Below are 26,094 nucleotides of genomic sequence, written 5' to 3' on the forward strand. Positions count from 1 at the left end.
TCTTATCTGGTGAAAACAAGCTTTGTTTATGGTGTCCAACGCTGCCGAAGTAGTTCGCAAACAGACGTTGTGAACAGTGATTCCGGAGATGTTTGGCAAAGGCTTTAAAAGAATGGACGGAACAGGACAAATAATTTCTACTTTCCGAAACAGTAGGTGGTCTGATCTTCTATGCCAATCCGAGAGCGATAATAGGTTGAATCTAACCAAGTCATAATCACAGTAGACCTTTGGAAGTCAATGGGCATGACTACCAAGCCCAGCATTTCAGTGGTTATCACTTGAATGGATGCAAGCCACTGGGTTACATATCTGTTTTGCTTCATTGTAATTAATCTTATCTCTGTATCAGGAACTTGCTTGCATTTGGATTTCTGGAAACGAAACAGCTGAACCTTTTAATTATGTTTTATTTTTAGAGTTTATGACGAAAGCCATACAGACGATGAGGAAGACAAGAGGGACAAGCAGCAGGTGATAGATTTGCAGTGAGAAACACACACACACACAGAGGAATCGAACTTGATGTACCCTTCTGCTTCAATCCATATAAAATCATCAGGCTGAGGCGCTTATCTCCCCAGCACGGCAGGTTAACTGAGCTGATGTGAAGACAAATCTCAAATAAATAAAATGCATGTTGATGCAGAAAAACAAACAGAGAGAAACGCGTTTGGGCTCTTCCTACTTCGCTACTTCCATTGTTTTCTCCTTTTATATTTGTTCAATGCATCTGTACCTTGCTCTTCAACCAGAAAAGCTCCCAACGTGGCCAGCAAATCCGAATAATAAAAACACAAAATTATGTGTTTTCCTTGGAAAAGATGAATTAGGTTCACCCGGGCCAAGCAAGAGGAGGAATGGTGTATTGTTCCATTGTAACAATTTTTAGTTGCTGTTCGCTGGAGAAGGTTTGTGGCTATAAGGTTTTCTGGTTTATGGAGATAGCAGCCTTGGTGGGAAAGCTGTATTGTATGATCAGGCGGCTGGCGTGGCTTTGACCGTTATGTAGCAAGTGGGGACCTGCAGCAAAACCTTGTAGTATTCCTCTCTTCTCTAAACAAGAGTGCTGCTGTTCAGGCTCTCAACTCTCTGGATCTTGTACTCTTGGAAGGAAAGACCCCAGGAAATCTTCCTTATTCCTAGACAAAACTTAATGGCGGATAACAGTATGAAAATTGAAAACACTCCTAGAACATCAACACAGAACAGTACCTTCAGATTGATTTGGTATCAGTTTTTTGAATACCACAAAGGCAAGATTGGCTTATACAGGCTTAGCTGGCATGGCTTCACCCACAAATGTCCTTTTTTGCTGCTATCCTTCCTGAGCAGAGGCGGGGCTGGAATGGGTCTTCGGCAAAAGAGGCTCGTGGCAACTTTAAAGGGCAACAAATTTATTGCAACATTTTTGGTGAACTATGGTCAGATGCATGAAGTGGTCTGTAGTCCACAAAAGCGTGTGCCACAATAAATTTGTGGTGTCAAAAGACTTTGTGGTTTATACTTCATGGAGGGTCCCCAACAGGCTTATAGGAGTGGTGTGGGCCTTTAGTGAACAGGCATCATCACCATAAGTCCTGGTCCCCTAGAATTGGCTACACTTTTATGGCATCTTGCCTTGGAAACGTGCTCCACTGGTGATGTGTTGATTCATTGGCTGTGTCTCATACCCTTGAAAAATGTAGAAAGTGCACTGAACAGTACTGTGAGAGAACTCTAGAATCAAGAATCACTTTAATCTTTGTAAATACTAATACAAACTAATTCTCACTTTCCTTGGTAGTTTCTGTGTGATCTTAGCTTGCTACTAAGTTAATTCTGTTTTCTTTTTGTCAGCTTTTTTCCTGTCAGTGATGCCCGACTTCTTTTAGACCTATCATTAAAAAAAAAATCATTGCTGTCACACAAGGTCTGTCGTACGGTTCTTGTTGATAAGTGTTTACCCTCTTTGCATCTCTTGCAGTAAAAACGCAACTTTTTATGACCACGTTAGAAGAGAACAAAGACCCCTTTTAACTAGTTTTTGAAACGGGGATGGATAGTAGCTGTTCCCTGTTAATTCAGTCATTAACCTCTCCCAGATTACTTCCCTCGGCTATGCTGTCTCACAAGCCACCCACTCATTATTGCTGTTTATACAAAAATTATGACTGCTTTGGAAATTAAAGTTGTTGATAACTCCTGCTTATTTTTGTTAAGCACTGCACTGTCAATACGAACGTGAGGGAAATTCAGTTCGAAGTCTATTCAGAACTACATGTTTAGACTTTCAAAAAATGCACCTATCCTCCCAAGATTCCAGATTTTCTGAATGTTTTCTCCGGTCGAGGAATGTTTGCAAAAACATATGTGGAGAAGGAAAGTGTGCCTAAAATGCATCTATTAGTTAAAATAAGCATGGGAAACGTAGTTTCTGCTTGGTGGTATTCAGCTAAGTTTTCCTTATAGTAAACCCCCTGAAATTAATGGGCATAACTTTGCTGTGTTCATTAAATTCAGTGGATCCGTTCTGAGTCAAATGTGATTGAAGATCACCCACTACATATGATATAATAATGGTTCAGCAATAAGAGCCCTGTTGGATCAGGCAGGATCAGCTTTCTGCTTTTGCATCAGTGCTCTCCCGACTTGCGATTCTCAGCAACTGGTATTCAGAAGCACACTACCTGTTACTGTAGAAGTAGAACGTACCCATTGTAGCTATTAGCCACTGATAGCCTTATTCTGCATGCCTAATCCTTTCAAGCCTTCCAGGTTGGTAGCCATTGTTAAGTTGTGGGTGAACATATCAGATGACACAGCGGTTCTTCCAAAGCAGCTCTTTATTTGTAAGCTGGAACAGAACTGAACTGAGGAGCTCAGTCAGCCTGCTTATATAGAGCTCCAGAACAACGTAACTGTTGCAACTTTCTAAAACTATCCAATCACTGAACGTCACTTTCGATCCTTCATTTGCATACAAAATATCCAATCACTGAACGTCACTTTCGATCCTTCATTAGCATAACTATCTACAGTATCCCCCTGCTGGCCCAGGGTGAGAACTTCAGTACATAACAGCCATCACTACATCTTTTGAGAGCAACGGGGATAGCTCAGCTGGAACAGCATGAGACTCAATCTTTGCCCGAGTTATTTACTACTGTAAAAGGTGCTGCCAGAAGCAGAGCCCACCAGTGCTGGTTTGATGTAATCAACTCCGCTAGGATAAAACCTTTCCGCTCTTCAGATTCCCAATTAATGTATAGACTTCCTCCACAGTAACCGGCCTCCACTGAGGGAGCAGTGACACTTCTGCCCTACAATTATCATCCCTGACCACTGGGAATGATAGGAGTTGTCCAAAAAAACAGCAGGAGACCCAAGTTTGGGAAACACTGGATCTGTGTGGTCCCTTCCGACTCTACAATTCTATGTTAATAATAATAATAATAATAATAATAATAATAATAATAATTTTTAATTATACCCTGCCCTCCCTGGCCAGAGCCAGACTCAGGGCGGCTAACACCAGTAAAATTGCAATAAAATCATAATGGGGGGGGGGGACCAATTCAAAATACAGGTTAAAATGCAATTTAAAATGTAGCCTCATTTAAAAAGTAGCCCATAGATCAAAACCATAAGGGGAGGGAAAACATAAGGGTCAGACTGAGTCCAAACCAAAGGCCAGGCGGAACAGCTCTGTCTTGCAGGCCCTGCGGAAAGATGTCAAGTCCCGCAGGGCCCTAGTCTCTTGTGACAGTGTTCCACTAAGTCGCAGCCAGTACTGAAAAAGCCTTGGCCCTAGTTGAGACCAATCTAACCACCTTCTGACTTGCAACCTCCAAAATGTTGTCATTTGTGGACCTTAAGGTCATCTGCGGGGCATACCAGGAGAGGCGGTCCCGTAGGTACGTGGGTCCTAGGCCGCATAGGGCTTTAAAGGTCCAAACCAGCACCTTAAACCCGACCCTGTGCACCACCGGGAGCCAGTGCAGTTAGTAAAGCACTGGATGAATGTGATCTACAATTCTATGATTCAAATGCTGCAAATACCTCTTGTGTGAAGAGGTACCTATTCCCCCCCCTCCCGTCCCGAATCATTCAATAAGAATAGCGCTCAGACCACACCTGCAAACGCCAGCTTTTAGTAAATTTATGCAGCATGCTTAAGCTTGCTACGAATTGGTTTCTCAGGTTGTTTGATGTTGCCATTTAACTGCCAAGGGCAGAGATTAGACGACTCCAGACCACGCTCGGTTTGCTCCCTGTTTGTTCCCGCAACCCTCACCAGCTACCTTGTGTTTATCGTTCGAAAGCTGACAGAATGTCATTTGTTTGCCGCTTTGGAGTCGCGAAACCCACTTCCTGCCCTGATGGGACGTGGCAGAAAACCATTATCTGTGCGCAGAGATTAAGTGCGCTAATTAGCAAAGTGCTCCTTCCTTTGCCTCCGAGCTGCACAATTGTTTTATTCACTGAGGCATGTGGACAAAGGATTGCCACAGAATTGTAGTCTCTGTGTAATTAGGCATTTACCTGTTTGAAAGAAGCGCAATGCAGCCGTCGGCTGTGATACCTGGAGCAAGTGTGACAGGGAGCAAACAATTTAACAAGTGCATTATGCTGTGAGGACACAAAGCAGATTTTGGCCTCTGAACTCGTCAGGACTGGCATGGAGAAGAGAGAGAGAGTAAACTAGCCTACTGCACAAAAGTAAAATTTGCGTGCATTGCATTCATTCTATCCTTTTGCCTCTGGCCCCTCCCACCCTGTCATGTGGCCCCTGGAAGATTGCGCAGGAAGGAATGCTGCCCTCAAGATGGAATAATGTCCCCTGCTCTATCCTGGAGAGCAATCTAATTTAGTGCATTTATTTTAGTTTTATTTCGTAAACCCTGCTAAAACGTTGAGGCTGCCAAGCGTGCCTAATACCACCTTTTGCAATTGGCATTTGTTCATTGTTGCCAACAAACTAACAAAATGGGGCATTTTCTGCAGAGGAAAATTAAAAATGTCCACCCCACATTGCTGGTGTGGCTGGAACAGTGGCGTAGCTTGGGTTGTCAGCACCCAGGTCAAGGCAAGTAATTTGCGCCCCCTAACCCATGGATTTGCGCCCCCTAACCCGTGGATTTGTGCCCCCTAATCCTAACCCCCAGATGTTGCACCCGGTGCGGCCGGGCCCCCCCTGCACCCCCCACGCTACACCACTGGGCTGGAGGGGACTGTATTCTGCAAGTAGTCACACAAGTGAGGCGTCCCCGCAGGGTCGTTGTCAGGGAGTTGGGCCACTCAAGTGACAGAAGGGGTGAGGAAATTTTGCCCCCCACTTGGAGAAGTGTCCCCAAGTGCATTTCCACAGAGAAGTGAAGGACAAACATTTATATGGGTGAAAGTTAAATTCCCTGAGAGATGGAGAAGGTACCTCGAGCATGCTGCTGCATTTATTTGCCAGCGGTGACTCTTCTGCAACCACCTCCAGATTTGGCAAAGTATCTGCAAAAATCCCCCTTTTTTTACATACGCAAATGTGCATCTTACTGATGCACTGAAAAGTGCATTTTATGGAAAAGTGCATATTTTATGTAAGAAGTGTGCAGAAAATGTAGACAGCACAAAGGAATGGCATGCAGTGGGGTGAGCAGTCTGGGACAGGACAGATCTGTGATCGCGTAGGAGAAATGGCAAGGAGTGTGCAGCCACTCTTTAAGTTCTATCGACCAGTGTATCCATTATCCATCTTGTATGCTTAGCAGAGGGCAGATGGGGGTGGGGGCAGTATCATTTGAATTTTACGCCTCAGTGCCAGAATGAATATCTTGGTCCAGCTCTGATTAGTACTGTTCAAGTTATCAGGAACCGTCAAAGCTAAAGTAGTGATAAAGTACTTTTCTTCAGACTATTTCGATGTTTTTTAAAAAGAAATAAAACCCTTTCCTTTCAACATACCAAGATATGGTGGGATGTCCACGTTTCTTTTACAAGAAAATACAAGGTCATTGTCCAAAGAAAGTTTACAGTGGGTGTTGGGTTGGGGTTTTTTTTAGCTATTCACTTCATCAAAGCATAATATACAACTGTCATGATTGCATATTATTTTCTGTGTTGCTGTGCCGATGCACGCTACCTTTGACAATTTAACAGACATTTATAAGTGCCGGGACTTCAAAAGCCAACCTTCTTTAGTATATGCAATTCCATTCTGCAGTGCAAATTAAAATTCTCTTAACTGTCTTAAGATAAGCATCACCAACTTACATTTCATATGCTGGAAGAGAGATGGAGTCTGCTTTGCAAGTCAAAATATCTTTCCCACAGCATATTTTGCATGCTAAATTTTCCTCCTGCTGAATATGTTCACAGAATTATAATTTTTGGATGGCTTATGGTGATTTCACTCTATATACCTTTTAAAACAGACAGCGCTTTATTATATCAATATTGCTTCATTAGTCCTACTTTTCTCTTCCTAGAATCTATGGGCGCAATTCTCTTTGTGTAAGTTTTTATAAATCTTCCAGATTTCCTGGAAGTATGATTGATTCTGTACGGATGCAATCTGTTGAATATAAATATTTGTGTGTGTGTGTGTGTGTGTGTGTGTGTGTGTGTGTGTTACTTTTTGCAATGGCGATCAATTAGTTTAGTTGATAGGGCACAATGCAGTGAAGGAACACAGATCTAAGCAGTTCACACATTATTGGTGGGAGAAGGTGGGAGGCTCTGAAACAAAATGCATAACCCCCCTGATACTCCCCCCCCAATTTTAGGAAACCACCCCCTCCCTTCTAAAAGCAGCATCTAAGCAGCTTTCCAAAAGATATGGGAACAAACCTCTGGCCCACCTGTAATTTGAGCACCACATTAGGGACTGTAGCCCAAAGAGGCAGAATCTTCCTACATTTTTCGTTTTCAGCCATTTGAGTTCGATTTCCTTGTTGCCGTGTGTGTGACAATCTTCTGCTTATCCCCTGCTGGTGTTCAAGAACCCTGGAGCTGTTGTCTTTTGATTCCTGGAATCAGGCTCCTTTAGATGACCTGAATCCATCCTCATTTACTTGCACAAAGCTTAGTTGTTTGAATTTTATTTATATACTCATATAATCATAGATTTGGAACATACCTCCAATGGTCATATAGTCATCCACATACCCCTCCCGTGCAATGCAAGAATCTCAACTATGGCATCCATAACAGATAAGGCTTGATTGGAAGAAGAAGAAGAAGAAGAAGAAGAAGAAGAAGAAGAAGAAGAAGAAGAAGAAGAAGAAGAGGAGACAACTGTGAACCTTTCCAGACTGGATTCTCTTTGCAGATGTTGTCTGTGATGTGTCATTGATGCAATAATTGTCCATTAGTGGTTGATTTATACTGGATTGTCCATGCACCATTCTATTTTATTAGTTCCCCAATGCTTCCCCAATGATAGTTCATTATTGAGGTCTGAAAATACACCCTTGTGCTATACTGCAACAAAAGCAGGGACACACTCCCCCATGCTAGAACATTTCTAGTATGAAAAGTTATAGGATTTCAGCCGGAAATTATGGGACATGCACAGACTGAAAGCAAAGCAGTATGTCTACCTTGAATGCAGTATGTCTACCTTGAAACTTCTGCAGGCTCAAACTGTTTTGAAAGCGAGATTGCATGTGTAACTGCCCCGATATCATCGTGAGAATGAATCAGCATGAATGCACAGTAAAAAGGATGTCTGGAGGGCTGTGTCCAGTCTTGATTGAGCATTCATTCTGATTTGTTTATGGAGCAGGTTAGACATCAGTGAGCATCCTGATTTGCTTGCTGGGTGTTTGTGCACCTTGCCAAGAATCATTTATTCATCCCAAAATTGTCAGTGAATCTCCCCATCACTTTCCTAACGGTAAAAAACCCCCTCTTTTAAAAAGTACATTTGCTGTGCTTAAGGCAACAGAACGCTTTAATTGCACAACCCCAAATTTCTGGCATGTGCTCCATTTCTTTCCTGCTTAAAACAGTAACAGTCTGAGAGCACTCATTGTCCCAAGCAATAAGAGAAGTTTGCAGCAGTAGATGAGGAATGTTCCTTCTTCCAGTGTACATAGACCTTCAAAGTTACTGAGGCCCCTTGGATTGTGGAAGGAGACAGATTGATAGGAAGGAGTATCTGACCAGACCATGTTCATGATAGCAGAAGAGCAGCCTGCCTGCTGATTGGATGGCTGGTGATGGGAGAAAAGTCTTCTCCAGTTGTGACATCCTGCATGGTGAGTGAGCTCCATTTTTAAAACCCCTTACTTTATCATTCTCCTCTTTGTTGTTCTCTGCTGAACTGAATTTATTATTGCACTGCTGCTGCACATTCCTTAATTGTGTTTTGACTGTATTTTAAATAGCATTTAATTATTGTTGTTAATGGGACCAACCTGGAAGAGAAACAATGAATGGTGAGTTACAACCAATCTAAGATGAAAACAAAAACAAAAGCAACTCTTATGCACATCGAAGCACTGTATGCATGTGTTACTTGTGTGCAGGACACAAGCATGCAGTGGATGCTTTCAGCCCTGCCCCTGATGTCATGCCTTATTTCTGCAAGTCCGTGCTGCGTTTCTGTAATGAGACCCCAACATCTGAGCGCCTGCTCCTGAGCAGGAAAGAGCTCCACTTGAGTGCGAAAACTTATGGTGAGGAGCCCCTGCACATGTGGAGGAACTCACATAGAGGACTTTATTTACTTACAACCCTACACTCTGCATGCGTCTGCCCTACATACGAGTAACACATGCAGTGGTGCACTTTGTGCTTTCAAATTTCTGCAGCAACCTCTGTGTGATGCCAAAATTCTCCCCGCAGCCTCTCACCTTCAGTTCTAAGTCATCATTGTGGCGCCTCCTGCAGTGGCCTCTCGGCTTGGCATCCAGTGCGGGCGAACCGGTTGCGCCTCCCTAAATCCACCTCTGACACGTGAATATGGTTCAACCTAGAAACCCCATTAAAATTTACTGTGTTTTACCTCCACAGTTGCAGACAGTATGGTTCTGAATACCAGTTGCTGGCAATCAGAAGTATGTGAGTGCTGTCGGGCTAAGCTTGTTCTTGCAGCCTTCCCATAGGATTCTGGTTGGCTGCTGTGGAAACAGAATGCTCTCATGCTCAGGTTTCTTGCTTGCTGGTTTCCCACAGGCATCTATCTGGTTGGCCACTGTGGGAACAGGATGCGGGTCTTTAGCCTGATCCAGCAGGGATCTTCTTGAGGTCTTAGGGAGAGTGAGGCGACCAGTCCAAGTGGCAGATGCTGGTGTGTGACAGCAGGTAGGGGGCAGCAGTGGTAGCCAGTCTGATCGTTCCTCTCCACTGGAGGGCAGTGGTGTGCATACAACCTGATCTGCTCCACACTTCCTAAACTAGCCTGCCACCCCCAAGCATGGCGGGGCATGTCCCATCTTCAGATATCTCTGTTGTTCTTCAGGGAATTGGCTTCCTCCCCCCCTTGGCAGTAGATAAGCAGAACAATGTGAAGGGAGTCTTCTTACCACTTAGAATTCTTAAATAATTGCAGTGAGAGATAATGAATGTCTCCTTCTAAGAATGGTTGGTGCTTCCAATTAAGGCTACACCCCACCTTGTCTCTCTCAGTCCAAATCACCCCTACGTCTGCTAACCTGAGCTTGTAGTTGCTGTGCTTTCTGTTCAGCTCTCCTAGAACGTGGTGAGGGAAGGAAGGGGGAAGGGGGATGCTACCCAACGGTTGTGAATCTGTTAACCCTCTCTTTCCCAGTGTTTCTTCTCCTAGCTGCTCTTCATCCTGTATTTCCCAGCTTTTCCCTTCTGAACTATGCCCCTCTGCAAACCACTGCTCTAAATCTATACTGTCCTCCTGCTCCTGGGAGATTCAGGGTCAGGGGGAGGAGGCAGCTGCCACCGTGCCTCCTCATTGTAGCCCTCCTCAGCACGGTCCCTGACACAGTCACATGGAAGATGGAGCGAGATTTCTTTCTCCTGCTCTGGAGGTTAGGACTTGAACCGAGAACTTCAAGTTACCAGAAAGGAGATTCCAGCTAAACACCAGGGAGAATTTTCTGACAGTAGGAGCTGTTCGGCAGTGGAATGGATTCCCTTGGGAGGTTGTGGGCTCTCCTTCCTTGGGGGGTTTTTAGGGAGTTGGGGCATCCCACACAGCCCCACATCTCCATATGTTTATTCAGTGCATAGAGGGGATTGTGCGTACCCTCCTAGGCTGCCTTAACTTTGACTGGATTTTGCCTATTGTTCCATTGGGACCCCAATTTTCCTGTTGTATTCTGGGATTATTCTCTTCCCTCCCCGCCCCCGAGGAGGCTGAAAGAGCACTTCTGCACGATACTTTGAAAACTCCCTCAATTTATTCCTTCCGTCCATAAATCAAAGGCTATTCTGTGAAACATCACATCTGAGCTAAAATGAAAGCTATTAACCTGAATCTATACTGGGTAAAATAAATATATATACCCTGTGAGCATGATTAATGGTCAGATTGCAGGAATATTGGTATGTTTCCTCATAGTTATTTCCCCATTTTATAACGACACTTGTGTCTCCTCTACAGCTATTCTAGATAATTAATTTACTAATGTGGTTGCTGTTGGGACAGGAAATATTTCTTAGATCCTTCAAAATCGTTGACACATGGTAGAGAAAATGACGTTTGAGCCTCTTGGAGAAGATCAAGTATATAATGCTCATTATAAAATCTCTCATCTGGTGTGTAGTTAAGAAACCTGGAACTTGGCAGAGTTAGAAGTGGGGGAAATTGGATGCTTTTGATCAAAGATGCTTATGGAGGATTATTATACAGGAAAGTATCAAGTAGGTGGTGAGGATATGAACTACTAAAGACCAAAATTGTCACTGCCATTAAGTCTGCAGTGCTATGTGCCCTTACCTGGGAGTAGGGATGGGGAGAAAATTGATTCAGTTTGCGTTTGAAGGCAAATCTATGAAATTCAGACTTATCTGAATTTTGCAATGCAGTTCTGCAATGTTTCCCAAAAAGGGGCATATATTAGGCAAAAGTGTGCAAACAAATGTATATATTAGTGAAAACAACATATCTGGGAGGACAGCTTGCAAAACTATGTCTGCATTAGTCAACACTGCATACAATTTGCCCTGAAATGTTGATGAATTTTCATGAGGATTTTTTTCTTCTTAATTGCAAATTGCTGCAGAAATGTGGAGAACCGAATTTAAGACTGGGAAAATGAGAAACAGTGAATTGGAGTTGACAGTCCTTTCCATCCCTACCTGGGAGTGAGCCTCACTGTCCTCAATGGGGACTTTCTTCTGAATAGATGTGCATATGGTTGCTCTGTAAATGGAATAATTCCAACAGTCACTGTCTCTTTTTTTTTAGGTGCTGGGATTGTCTGGTCTCTCCCCCCCCCCCAAGTGACACAAGTCACCTTCCAGTACTGGTATAGAGCGATCTTCAATCGGTCCCCAATTACAAATGATAAATTAATGTCAGGAAGTCAGAGCAACATGTCCCATTTCACCATCTGATCTGAAACAGGAATGTGCCATCCCTGTGTCCCCCCCCCTTGTCACGCCCCCACCACCTCCTGCTGCAACACCCACCTCTTGGTGAAACTCAATGAGATGGGGGCATCTTACAAGGCCTTGCTGCTCATCTTCTCCAATCCAGGGGTGGGGAAGATGCGCAGCAACATTAGGCACTGGAACACCCCCCTCTCGGTGCAACTTGATGAGGGTGTGTGTTCCAGGTGTGACACCACCTCTTGTACTTCCATTGCCTGAGGCGGCGGCTTCCTCCTGCCTCATGGGTGGGCTGCCTCTGCAATAAGCTTTTGGAAGCATCGCTCAGTGGCTAACATATGTGTCAGAGCTGCTCGAAGATCCTAGCTCACAGAGGATCACGCTAGCCAGCGATCATTAAGTAAAAGTCTTTATTGAGTTACAGTTTCCATTTTCAAGCTGCTGCGTGCAACTCTACGTCTAGTAGCTAGATCGGCGAAGCTCCGTCTGATTCTCCGCCCCTTGTGCACCAACTTAATATCCTAGCCCTGCTCCACCTTTTCCACCTGACTGTTCTCCTCTGGGTCCCTCTGCCCCCCGGGGTTTCTTCCTTCCGTGATTCTTCTGACGCTGACCCGGACCCTCCTGCCTCCTTGCGCCGGGCTTTAGGACCTGGCTCCCTTTCCGGGCTGCTTACTGCGCCGCCTTCCTCTGCATTTGAACTTGGCGCGCGCGCCCAACCTTCCACTTTCCGCTTAACCGTTTCTTCGCTCCCCGATGGAGGTGTGGCCACTCCTGACTCATGCCCTCCCTCCTGTGGTGAGCTGCCAGCGCTTGCCCCCTGGCTCCCTTCCTCCTCCCTGCTCCCTAGCGGTGACGCTGGTCCCGATTTCCAACTGCTCTCCTCTGAGTCCCCTCTGGCTCTATCTTCCTGGGGTGCCCCCCTAAACTCCCCCCTTGCCCTGGCCACTGGTGCTCCTTTCTGTGAATCCTCTGATTCACTGGAAAGACTCGGAGATCTCGGGTCGTCGTCATCACTCATCTTTTCTTCTGCCTCCTCCCCTTCGCTCTCTGTTTCCTCCCTTGCCCTTGCCTCTGCTCCTAAACCCCTGACAATATGTTTTATTGATTTCAATGGGCATGCTTGAACAATCACTGTGTCTGAATCTGGAAAGGAAGATTTGTGCATGGAAATAGGTCATGCAGTATGCTGCATGGTCCATTTTTGGGGTGCCTATTTAGGTGCAAAACATCCAAGACGATACCGGAGTGCATTGCAGGATATGGTATCTGTCTGAGTTGCAATGCAGATCTGAATTTTCACAGCCTTTAGTTATGTGGAGTCAACATCTGCATTACGATGTACACGTGGATATGGAAAGCCTGTTGTGCACTGCAGGGCATGCAGATGAGACTTCCTATCCATCTTGTAGTTACAGATGCAGATTAGGTGTTTTTACGCTTGCCCCACTTCTCCAAGCAGTAGAGGTTTCAGGAGCGCAGCCTCTGTCTGGGTTTGATTTCCTGTGGAACAAGGTCACTGACTGCTTAATGGCATTCTTGAAATATTTGCATCTCCTTTATAAATATACAGGTTGAGCACCAGTGGAGGGAAGCACATTACTCCACTCCGATAGTCATCCAAAGCCCATTGCACTCACACCAGGTCTTTTAGGGGAACAACCAATACCCCTGTACCTTAGATTTTATTTTTATTTTTCTTATTCTAACCCTGTTGGCCTCAAAATATTGTGGGGGTTCCCCCCACAAACATTGCTAGGTTACATCTTTCCTAGTGCGGAAGCAAGGAGGCATCCCAATCAGATATTTGCTGAACATTAATAAGGACAGCGATTAAGAGTGGGTTTCCTTCACTGTAGCCAAGCGTTTGTCTTCTTGGCTAAGTCAACACATGAGGGGAGAGAGCAGTGGTGTGTTGGTTGGAGGTTGACTGTCTGCATCAGGTAGCCTGCTGTACTCATGTCGTCTTCCTGAACATTGCAGAATCCCGGGTGATGAGGACTACACTGGGTGGTGAGTCTTCACAAGTAGAACACTGCCAATGGTTGCAATCACAGAACCAAAGGGTTCCAAGGGATCACAAGAACCCATCTAACCCAAGTCTTAGCCCCATAGCACTAAAAGGGTGCTCATACTGAGTCAGGTCCTTGATCTGTTTTACCAGCTACTGTTTACTGGTACTGACCTCAAACATCTGGCACAGGTCTCTAGGCTTGCTACCTGAGTTCAGTACTGGAGACTGAACCTTTGTCATGCATGGGAAGTGCGTCTCCTCCAGCACCATAATTCAAAAGCATCCATTCTTCGGCGATCAGCCTTCTTTATAGTCCAGCTCTCACTTTCATACATCACTACTGGGAAAACCATAGTTTTAACTATAGGACCCTTGCCGGCAAGGTGATATCTCTGCTTTTTAAGATGCTGTCTAGGTTTGTCATTGCTTTTCTCCCAAGAAGCAAGAGTCTTTTAATTCCGTGACTGCTGTCACCATCTGCAGTGATCATGGAGCCCAAGAAAGTAAAATCTCTCACTGCCTCCATTTCTTCCCCCTCTATTTGCCAGGAGGTGATGGGACCAGTGGCCATAATCTTAATTTTTTTGATGTTGAGCTTCAGACCATATTATACGCTCTCCTCTTTCACCCTCATTAAAAGATTCTTTATTTCCTCCTCACTTTCTGCCATCAAGGTTGTGTCATCTGCATATCTGAGGTTGTTGATATTTCTTCTGGCAAGCTTAATTCCGGCTTGGGATTCATCCAGTCCAGCCTTTCACATGATGAATTCTGCATGCATATTGTGGATCCGTCAGTTAATTGCTGGAACCCACTTTGTCTAATCTCATTAGCTGATGGTACGGTGTGGCAGTCACTTGACTTCCTGTTGGTCATGTTGCTGCTGCTTCCTGGGAGGGAGGGAGAGGCGGCAGTGAGCTTAGCACAGTGCAAACACACCAGAGGAAGTGAAAGATTGACATTCCTGGTGTGTCTGCACCATGCTGATTTCACCAGCACCGAACCTGTCTAACTCTTGGTAGCAGCAGCGAGTTGGAGATCAGATGAGTGCAACCCACCCACTCCATGGGACTAGCAACAAAGGAAGCTACCTTATACCAGTTCAGACCATTGGTACAATGTGTGTGGATCAGAAGCTCTACTGCTTAGCTATGGCGTTTCCCCCAACCAAGAAGTGCTCTAGAAATAATACAGCTCCCATCATGTCTGGCCATTGGTCATGCTGGCTGGGGCTGATGGGAGTTAGAGTCCAACAATACCTGGAGGGTCTTTGGTTCTTCATTGCACTGGAGATGCCAGGGATTCTGGCATCTCCAGTATCATGAGGTTTTGCCAGGAATGTTTGTGTTTGAGCTACAGACCGTCTTCCCCCTCGGGAATGCTTGACTCCTACAGTAGCAAGGGCACTTCCAGAAGCAATTCCAGCAGGCTAGGAAATACTTAATGAACACAGCTGAGGAAACTTTTGAATAATCCACAAGTCTCCCTGGACCTAATTTATAAGATTCCCCCGCCTGCCCTCACCATTGCTATGTCTGACAATCCTGCTAAGAGTGCTTTTCCAGGCAATGTTAGTTATTCTAATTGCTGAATCCACCTTATTAACAGTTCTTTAGAGGCACTAACACTACAGTTTTGATGATCAGCACTTTGTTTCCTGTGTTGCCATCGGATTTGCAAAAGAAGCCCTTGTTTTCAGACTTCCTATTGATTTCCATTGCTCTCATGGTCTTGCATACCAGGGGAGATTCTTTTAAAATATATGTACCTCTCTTCTTTCTAGGTGAGAGGTTGCTTAACACTAACTAGCGCTGCCAACAAAATTCACCTAAAACAAAATTTCGGAGTGAGTGTGAAGGTTCTAGCCAATCAGAAGACTAACTTAGGAAGCAAAAAAAGGGGCTAAAATGTTTCTCCAGAGGCCCCCACACCTCCCTGGTTCATCCCATTACAGCCATTGTATCTCAAGACCTGGATACATTGGGATGCTTCTTGTGAATTAAGTTTTGCCGCCCAAGTGATTGTCCATGGATAAAGAAGCTATTTTCATTGCAGAATGTCCAGGGTTCAATCTATGGCAACTTCAGTTAAGACTGGGAAGGTTTCTCATCCAATAACCTGTATCCAGTCAGTGTGTAAAATATTGATCTTGATGGACAGTTCCCTACAATCTTATGCTAGGACAAGAATTGGTTAGCTTTTTCCCCATTGTGGAGGAGTGGGGCATGAGGCCCATAAAGCAGAAGTTGAATCAAATCCAACACGAATATAATCCAGCTTTCTGAAGGTTGAGAAAGTCCCAAGTGGGCAGCCTGTCATCCTTTCAGGCAGATCCCTTTGCCTTCCCTTCTTGCAGTTTCAGCGACTCACCCTTCCTCCACCCCCACTCTGGCACGTTTACATACTTATATGTTAATGGGAAAATTAAATAGCATGACATCAAAGACTTCACATCTGTGGAAAGGAATCTGTCTTCAAAAGACTTCAAGGGGGCGGGGAGGGGAATCTTCAGTGAAGTGAAGGCAATTCTTGTCCTCCGGGATTCACTTCTCTTACAAACTTATAAATATATATTTAGTTGAAGAGGCATAAAACAGAACTGGGAAAAAGTAAGTGTGTTCCATGGGCTAGTTTATGGCGGGAGATTCCTCTTCCACACTGGTGTCCAGAATCAGAAGTAATCTGTCAACAACCTTTATTTCCCTAGGGGTCCTCAAAGGCTTTTGGTGACCATGGGGAAAACTTCCCCCTCCAAGAAAAACCACTGAGGGATCCTTATGGCCCAGAAAAATCAACAGCAGTGAGGGGCAGAGCCATAGAGTCACCCTCTGGACACCTCATGCTGCAGTTTACAGGGCTGGGGCAGAAGGGCAGCATGGCAGTGAGGTCAGGTGGCCAGTGGAGGGACACCAGGCCCGGTGTCAGTGCCCAGCATGGTCTGGCAAATGTTGAGTCGCACTGCAGCTGACATTTCACATTTTCACTTAGTCAGCGGGTACTCTGGGAAGTGAAAGGCCATTCGAGGCTGCAGCAGCCCAGCATCTTCATTTCCCCAGAATGCCTCTGGGTCCCGCTATATCGAGACCTAGAGCAATTGTGAGGGAAAGAAGATGGCGACCAGCTTCAGCCACACTTTTTGCAGACCCAATAAAAAAGTGGTGGTTGTTTTTTTAGAGGAGCCCTGCCTGCTGCCACTGGTCAGTTTTACTGAGGTGAGTGGCAGTGGGGTGGCGGTGGGGTCCCCAAAGGGCACCTTGCTCAGGGCTTCTTGAAACTGGAACCTTTTATTCCTCCAGCACCTCACTTAGCTATCCCATCACTTTAGGCTAAATTGAAGTGATAGAATCTATGATAAGCAGCCTCGGGATCTTGCCAATGGAAAATATAAATAAAGGCATGCACCTGGATTCTTGAAACGAGCTCAGAAAATGGCTCCATTCAGTCCTCAAGTAGTTCTTCCCACAAGGAAGGATAGCTCACAGGTAGGAGTCGGAGACTCTTGTCTGAAAATCCTCAGCAGCCACCAGAAGTCAGTGAGTCCCCACTGAGAGTAAGAGACAAAAGAGACATGCCTGAGGCGTAATGAGCTGAGGTAACTTCCCAGCTTCAGCTCATACTCAGTCAAATGCGCTACCTCATTACAATTCCCATGTTGCTGAGCATCACAATGCAGTTCTCATCCAGGCTGCCCCAAGACATTTTGCCACCTGAGGCAAAGAACAAGATGGCTTCCACCTCCCTCCCCGCGCTGCCCTGGCCCATTTCATTTACAGAAGCTGACTGGGTTGACGGTTGAATCTTACTTTCACATTGGCGATGGATCCTCCAGCACACCAGAGGGCAGCAGACTAGCTTAGGGATCATACAGCTAAACAGCTCTGTCCTCCAGCACCTGGATGCCAATGCTTCCTGCACTCTGGCATCTGCTGCTTCAATCTGTCTAATGATAGGGCAGGCCCAGGTCTCTCTATACCAAATACCAGATCTCCCACTTCAGCTGTCTAAGTCATGTCATCTCTTCCTCAGTTGTTTTGTTTTTTCTGTATTCTCTGGGGTGGTGCAGTACACTTCCTTTCTCAAATAAATAAGCCTGTTCCTGCAGTTGTTTTAGGTACCATCTAACTCTGTGCTGCCTTAATTCTGTTCAGCACTTCTAGACCAATGTACAGGAAAGTTATTATGTGTCCTCCTCCTCATTTTCTGTCTCCGGCAGAAGTGGTTTTCACGCTCTCTTAGTAACACGGCATGATCATGATATAAAACAAGAGAGTAGGCACCTGTTTTCCAGGCCCCCCACTAGGTGCACTATCTGTTCCTTGCAAATTGAACTCACCTGGGGTTCAGCTTATGGCAAAATCACGTCTCCCGCTGCAATAAGCAGCAAGCAATAAGTCACAGCACAACACAGCCAGCGTTCAACTGCCTCAGAGTTACACCGGAAGCACATTTGTATTCCCTTCCACCAGAATTTGTGTGACAACCAAGGCCAGTGGCCAATCTTGGCATTTTTATTTTATTTTTAAATTTAAGGATTAAACACAGCAGCATAAGAAGAATTGCACAAGGTGCAAGGAAGCTAATCAGTCCTGAAGTGGTTTAAGGAACTGCGGCTTGCAGTGTTGGCTTGATCATTTATTTAGGCATTTCTCTCCCCCCCCCCATCTTCTTTCATCACAAGGGTTCTCAGGATGGCTAACAAATCCAAGTTTCCCCACCCTTTTTCTCCTCAGAGAAAATGGCTGCTCAGTGGCTGCATGGAGTGAGGCCCCTCTGTACACTTAAAGCAATACTACTTTAAACAGCATAGAATCATAGAATCATAGAGTTGGAAGAGACCACAAGGGCCATCGAGTCCAACCCCCTGCCAAGCAGGAAACACCATCAGAGCACTCCTGACATATGGTTGTCAAGCCTCTGCTTAAAGACCTCCAAAGAAGGAGACTCCACCACACTCCTTGGCAGCAAATTCCACTGTCGAACAGCTCTTACTGTCATTGAGGTCATTGGGAAGCAATGGCTTCCCAATGCTCAGAACCATAGTTGGTTAAGGGTGCTGGGAGTTGTTAAGAAACCCTTATTCCCCACACAAAGCTAAAATTCTCAGAGTAATTTAAAAGCCAATCCATTCTCAGGGGACTCTGGGAATTTTACCTTTTTAGGAGGGAAATAAGGGTCCCCTAACAACTCTCAAGAATGCTCCAACTCCACAATTGCACTCATTTCACATGCTAGCAAGGTTATGCTTAAAATTCTACAAGGCAGGCTTAAGCAGTATGTGGACCAAGAACTCCCAGAAGTGCAAACTGGATTTCAAAGGGGCAGAGGAACAAGAGACCAAATTGCAAACATGCGCTGGATTATGGAGAAAGCTAGAGTTCCAGAATTCATCATGCGAAAGGCTGGGCTGGATGAATCCCAAGCCGGAATTAAGATTGCCAGAAGAAATATCAACAACCTCAGATATGCAGATGACACAACCTTGATGGCAGAAAGTGAGGAGGAGTTAAAGAACCTTTTAATGAGGGTGAAAGAGGAGAGCACAAAATATGGTCTGAAGCTCAGCATCAAAAAAACTAAGATCATGGCCACTGGTCCCATCACCTTCTGGCAAATAGAAGGGGAAGAAATGGAGGCAGTGAGAGATTTTACTTTCTTGGGCTCCATGATCACTGCAGATGGTGACAGCAGTCATGAAATTAAAAGACGCCTGCTTCTTGGGAGAAAAGCAATGGCAAACCTAGACAGCATCTTAAAAAAGCAGAGATATCACCTTGCCGGCAAGGGTCCGTATAGTTAAAGCTATGGTTTTCCCAGTAGCGATGTATGGAAGTGAGAGCTGGACCATAAAGAAGGCTGATCGCCGAAGAATTGATGCTTTTGAATTATGGTGCTGGAGGAGACTCTTGAACTGCAAGTAGATCAAACCTATCCATTCTTAAGGAAATCAGCCCTGAGTGCTCACTGGAAGGACAGATCCTGAAGCTCAGGCTCCAATACTTTGGCCACCTCATGAGAAGAGAAGACTCTCTGGAAAAGACCCTGATGTTGGGAAAGATGGAGGGCACAAGGAGAAGGGGACGATAGAGGATGAGATGGTTGGACAGTGTTCTTGAAGCTACCAGCATGAGTTTGACCAAACTGCGGGAGGCAGTGGAAGACAGGAGTGCCTGGCATGCTCTGGTCCGTGGGGTCACGAAGAGCCGGACATGACTAAATGACTAAACAACAACAACAAGAAGAAAGAACCTCAGCTGGAGATTTAGTTTTGGTTGCTGTCTACCTTTAGGTGTTCCCATAGCCAAGGAGACAAGCCACTTGTTGGTTTAGAAAAGTTGCTTGGCAGTTGGAACTGTTGATGCAAAGCCTGGAGTCAGTATTGTGTCACACTGTTTATTCCCCAGTGAGCTTGTCTTTTGGGAGGGGGAATCATGATCGCTTCTACAATTCAGACCATACACAGATGTCCTCCAAAAATAGCATGTTTTTATTAACATAAATCCATCCTAATGATACATTCTCAGCTACAGCAAAATGTGTTTCTTGACCTTACCTTGCAACTTGATAACAAACTTGCTTTGTTTTGATCTTACCCTTGCTTCCCCTAATAATCCTGGGAACTGTAGCTTGGTAAGATGCTGAGAATTTTCTGCTACTGATGCCTGGCCTCTCTCTCTCTCGTTCCACTGAACTACAAATCCTAGGGAATGAAATGGGAGACGCTTTTCTATGGCTTGTAATCATTCTTCTCTGATAATGGATAGATGAAGGATCCACTTGGCAGAGCATCTCATATATGTAGCCATGCTGCTCCCAGACCTTCCTGCAAGATGGATCGAAAGCGCAGAGGTTATCTGAAACAGGGCCCAGCAGAAGAAGCAAATTTCTCTTGGATCCGGCCCCATATTGGACTAGGCTGCATAGACTTCCTAGCTACCCCTGATTTAGGGCTATGCCTGCTGTTATGAGTGTAGCAGTGATTGTTGTGAGCTGCTACTCCAAATTCAGCCTCTTTCCCCTGTGTGTCCTCATCTTTGCTTCCTTTTCTCTAGATGTCACTGTCGCATAGCAGATAGAAAATAGTTATCTCCAATGAAAGTGTGGAGTGCAGGCGAATGGGAGGCAAGCTGTGAACTGATTTACTTGGCCACGGTTGTCATATCAACAATAAGGTTTCCCCAGCAACTAACAGAATAAATTATTTTAAAGATTTATTTACATCTGCTTTGTAAAAAAAAAAGGACATTGCATAAAAATGTATATTATTTTATCTTTGCAGTTACGAGGGTAATTAAAGGCAGCTTCTCCATCCATTTCCACATTAATACAAATTATTCGAAATTGGTTTCGTTAATATAATTGCTGCCAATGGAATTAATGAAGATTTGCCACTTACTCCAAAGTGTTGCCATTTTCTATCCTAACCATTTACATATTTCAAAACCGTTAGCTTGATTGCTGAGAGAGAGAGAGAGAGAGAGCATAAATTATTACTGTATGTTTATTTGACAGGATAAACCTTCTGCACTACATAGAGTAGATTATATATGCAAATTCTGCTGTGAGAGAGATTTAATATATTTCCCACTCAGGGCTGATCTGAACAGGATCTTCTGACTACTGTTGTATCCAGGCATCCTCTGACAAACTCTGTTTCTAGCCATGCAGTAGCTGTTCTGAGATTTTGGGGACCTGTTGGCTCTTTGGACCCCCCGCCCAATGGATTCATTTGTAACCCCAACAGCAGTTCCCACTTGATCAGATATGGCTACAGGCAGAATTGTCTCATTCAAAGGAACTAAGAGAGGGCTTCAGACAACACAAAATACTTGTGTTGCCAGACCCTGTGACCCTGCACCAATTCATGGAGTTATATGTCATGGTTATCCCACAGCTTCTTCTGTATCAAAGTGTCAACAGCTGGAGCAGTACAAGGATGGAATTAAAGAGTGGGACCATTCAACTGCTCTCACCATTGATGGAGAGAACATTTCCAGCTTGGGTGTCTTTCTGTGGAACTTGGTTCCCAAGGAAGCCAACAGAGTGACTGTCTTGATATCATTTAGATGCTAGGTATACACCTTCCTCCTCCTCCTCCTCCTCCTCTTCTTCTTCTTCACTATTCTAAGTATTCTTGTGACATGTGCTTCCTGTTCCTTTCACTGCTTTCTTATGTGTGTTTGTTATTTATTGTTCAGCTTTAGGGGTTTTTAAATTGTTTTAATAAGGAGGAGGTGGGATTTCACACCAAGAAGCTGAATGAAGCCCTCTTTGCCTGTTTGTCTTGCCCTCAGGAAGGGTATTCAAAAATAATTTTTCATTCAACTCATGAACTTTACGCAGTTCACTGCTGGAATATGTGGCAATGGACACTAACTTGGACATCTTTACAAATATACTCTTCTTTATTGTCTTCAGAGAGAATGCCTCTGTTAGATCAGATTTCAAAATGGTGCCCTTCAGATTTTGCTGGACTACAGGTCCCATCATCCCTGAGAATAGGGCATTCGGCATGGGATAACTGTGCTGCCTACCCTTTTACTAGAAGCAAAGGGTATTCTTGGGACTTTTTTTCAGCCAGAAATTGCTGGAACTCAGTTCCGGCCCCTCTTAGGTGGACACCACTGCCATTCTAAGAGAATGAGGAGGTGTTCATGGTCAGCACTTCTTTTTCTAGAAAAATAGAACTGGGTATCCTTCTTGTTATGCTTGTGAGAATCCCAGAAGGATTTGTCTGGTTGTTGTTGAAGATAGAATACTAGACACAGTGCTGGATTTAGGGTGGTGCAAGCGATTCCCCTGTTGTCTTTGTCCATGGAGTTTTCTTGGCAGGGATACTGGAATGGCTTGCCGGTTCCTGTTCCAGGTGGATCACGTTTGGTCAAAGCTCTCCACTATGATCTGTCCATCTTGGGTGCCCTGCACGGCATAGTTCATAGCTTCTCTGAGTTATTCAAGCCCCTTTGCCATGGCAAGGCAGTGATCCATGAAGGGGAGGCAGTGATCCATGAAGGGCAGAAGGCTGATTGCTGAAGAATTGATGCTTTTGAATTATGGTGCTGGAGGAGATTCTTGAGAGTCCAATGGACTGCAAGAAGACGAAGAGCAGACTCCATTTGAGGATCTCTCCCTCATTACAGTCGATCAGGTATATGAAGACGAGCAGCAAAGTCAGTCCTCAGGGAATGTGCAGGTGACCTTGGAACGGACAGCTCATGGAAGAACCCCAACCAAACCTAAGAGGAGGCGTGTAGTGGTGATAGGGGATTCCCTACTGAGGGGAACAGAAGCAGTGATCCGTGGGCCTGACAAGATGTCTCGGGAAGTGTGCTGTCTCCCCGGGGCTAAGATCCAAGATGTAACTGAACGACTGCAAGGGATCATAAAACCCACTGACGAATACCCCTTCCTCTTGGTTCATGTGGGAACCAATGACACTGCAAGCAATAGCCTCCAGAAGATCAAAAGAGACTACGAGGCTCTCGGCAGAAAATTGAAGCAATTAAATGCACAAATTGTCATCTCATCTGTCCTCCCAGTTGAACGACGTGGCCCAGGGAGAGAGGGGAAAATAGTGGAAGTGAACAGCTGGCTTCGCAAATGGTGTAAACAGGAACGGTTTGGATTCTTAGATCACGGACTGCAGTTTCTTGAAGATGGACTTCTGGCAAGCGATGGGCTGCACCTCACAACGGTTGGGAGAAATGTTTTTGCCAAAAATCTCAGAAACCTCATCAGGAGGGCTTTAAACTGACTAATGTTGGGGAGGGAGACAGTGCTCCTGAAGGTAGGAGTCTATCAATTGATGAAGATGATCATCCAAATGTCATAGACCAAATGGAGCAAACAGCACGCAGACCTAGTGGTGGGAGGAAAAAATCCTTAAATAAGAGACACGGGGGAATGATTAATGGACTTCAATGTCTGTACACTAATGCGCAAAGCATGGGAAATAAACAAGATGAGCTTGAGCTCTTGGTACAGCAAACTAAATATGACATAATAGGCATCACTGAAACCTGGTGGGATAAGTCCCACGATTGGAATGTAATAATGGAGGGATACAATCTATTTCAGAGAAACAGACCAGAAAAGAAAGGAGGAGGAGTGGCGTTATATGTCAGGGATGTGTATACCTGTGAAGAGATCCCAGATTTAGAACCTCAAAGCCAAAGTGAGAGCATTTGGGTCAAAATTAAGGGAGAGAAGAATAACAGTGACCTCATTGTGGGAATTTACTATAGATCCCCAAGCCAAACGGAGGACATAGATGATGCCTTCCTGGAACAGATGGCCAAGCATGCAAAAGGAAGGGAGATAGTAGTAATGGGGGACTTCAATTACCCGGAATAAAAAAAATTCCTTCCTGTAGCACCTTAAAGACCAACTAAGTTAGTTCTTGGTATAAGCTTTCGTGTGCATGCACACTTCTTCAGATACCATGCACACGAAAGCTTATACCAAGAACTAACTTAGTTGGTCTTTAAGGTGCTACAGGAAGGGATTTTTTTAATTTTGACTATGGCAGACCAACACGGCTACCTATCTTCAATTACCCGGATATTTGTTGGATGTCAAACTCAGCCAAGAGCATAAGGTCAAACAGATTCCTCACTGGCCTTGCAGACAACTTCATTGTCCAGAAAGTGGGAGAAACAACAAGAGGAACAGCCATTTTAGATCTGGTCCTAACCAATGTTGATGACCTGGTTAGTGGGGTAGAAGTGGAAGGATCATTAGGCGCGAGTGATCATGCTCTTCTGAAGTTTACTGTACAGCGGAAAGGAGCAGCCAAGCATACTAGGACTCAATTTCTTGACTTTAAGAAAGCCGACTTCATAAAACTTAGGGAAGTGCTGGGTGAGATCCCATGGACAGTAATACTAAAAGGAAAGGGAGTTCATGATGGCTGGGAGTTTGTTAAGAGGGAGATAGTAAAAGCACAACGTCAGGCAATACCAATGAGACGGAAACATGGAAGGTGCCTAAAGAAGCCAGGGTGGCTATCTAAAGAACTTTTAACTGAGTTAAGATTAAAAAAGGATGTGTACAAAAAATGGAAAAGGGGGGAAACCACCAAAGAGGAATTCAAACAAATAGCCAGCACGTGTAGACACAAAGTCAGAAAAGCTAAAGCACAGAATGAACTCAGGCTTGCTAGAGAGGTTAAAAGCAACACAAAAGGCTTTTATGGATGTGTTCGTAGCAAAAGGAAGAACAAAGAAACAGTGGGGTCACTCAGAGGAGAAGATGGTGAAATGCAAACAGGGGACACAGAAAGGGCTGAACTCCTCAATGCCTTCTTTGCCTCAGTCTTCTCCGATAAAGAAAACAATGCCCGACCTGAAGAATTTGGAGCAAATGATTCAGCAGAGGAAACACAGCCCAGAATAACTAAGGAGATAGTACAAGAATACTTGGCTAGTTTAAATGTATTCAAGTCTCCAGGGCCAGATGAACTGCATCCAAGAGTATTAAAAGAACTGGCAGATGTGATCTCAGAACCACTGGCAGTCATCTTTGAGAATTCCTGGAGAACAGGCAAAGTTCCGGCAGACTGGAGGAGGGCAAATGTTGTCCCTATTTTCAAAAAGGGGAAAAGAGAGGACCCAAATAATTACCGCCCAGTCAGTCTGACATCAATAGCAGGGAAGATTCTGGAGCAGATCATTAAGCAAACAGTCTGTGAGCACCTAGAAAGGAATGCTGTGATCACCAATAGTCAGCATGGATTTCTGAAAAATAAGTCATGTCAGACTAACCTGATCTCGTTTTTTGACAGAATTACAAGCTTGGTAGATGAAGGGAACGCAGTGGATGTAGCCTACCTTGATTTCAGCAAGGCATTTGACAAGGTGCCCCATGATATTCTTGTAAAGAAGCTGGTAAAATGCGGTCTTGACTATGCTACCACTCAGTGGATTTGTAACTGGCTGACTGACTGAACCCAAAGGGTGCTCATCAATGGTTCCTCTTCATCCTGGAGAAGAGTGACTAGTGGGGTGCCACAGGGTTCTGTCTTGGGCCCGGTCTTATTCAACATCTTTATCAACGACTTGGATGATGGGCTCAAGGGCATCCTGATCAAATTTGCAGATGACACCAAACTGGGAGGGGTGGCTAACACCCCAGAGGACAGGATCACACTTCAAAACGACCTTGACAGATTAGAGAACTGGGCAAAAACAAACAAGATGAATTTTAACAGGGAGAAATGTAAAGTATTGCACTTGGGCAAAAAAAATGAGAGGTACAAATGCAAGATGGGTGACACCTGGTTTGAGAGCAGTACATGTGAAAAGGATCTAGGAGTCTTGGTTGACCACAAACTTGACATGAGCCAACAGTGTGACGCGGCAGCTAAAAAAGCCAATGCAATTCTGGGCTGCAACAATAGGAGTATAGCATCTAGATCAAGGGAAGTAATAGTGCCACTGTATTCTGCTCTGGTCAGACCTCACCTGGAGTACTGTGTCCAGTTCTGGGCACCACAGTTCAAGAAGGACACTGACAAACTGGAACGTGTCCAGAGGAGGGCAACCAAAATGGTCAAAGGCCTGGAAACGATGCCTTATGAG

General features: G+C 44.8%; 1 protein-coding gene and 1 long non-coding RNA gene across 2 annotated transcripts in view; one reads left to right on the forward strand and one right to left on the reverse strand.

The window, feature by feature from the left end:
- The window catches only part of ZBBX (zinc finger B-box domain containing), a 41,197-nt gene extending 40,529 nt beyond the window's left edge, over window positions 1-668 (forward strand). Inside the window, exon 20 of the mRNA XM_081190141.1 lies at window positions 420-668. Within this exon, the coding sequence (XP_081046267.1) occupies window positions 420-492 (73 nt within the window). The 3' untranslated portion in view covers window positions 493-668. The remainder of the gene's footprint in view (window positions 1-419) is intronic.
- The window catches only part of LOC308585209, a 493,513-nt gene that overhangs the window by 386,035 nt on the left and 81,384 nt on the right, over window positions 1-26,094 (reverse strand). The window lies entirely within an intron of this gene.

Source organism: Podarcis bocagei (assembly GCF_964188305.1).
Source record: "Podarcis bocagei genome assembly, chromosome: 4".
Taxonomy (NCBI): domain Eukaryota; kingdom Metazoa; phylum Chordata; class Lepidosauria; order Squamata; family Lacertidae; genus Podarcis; species Podarcis bocagei.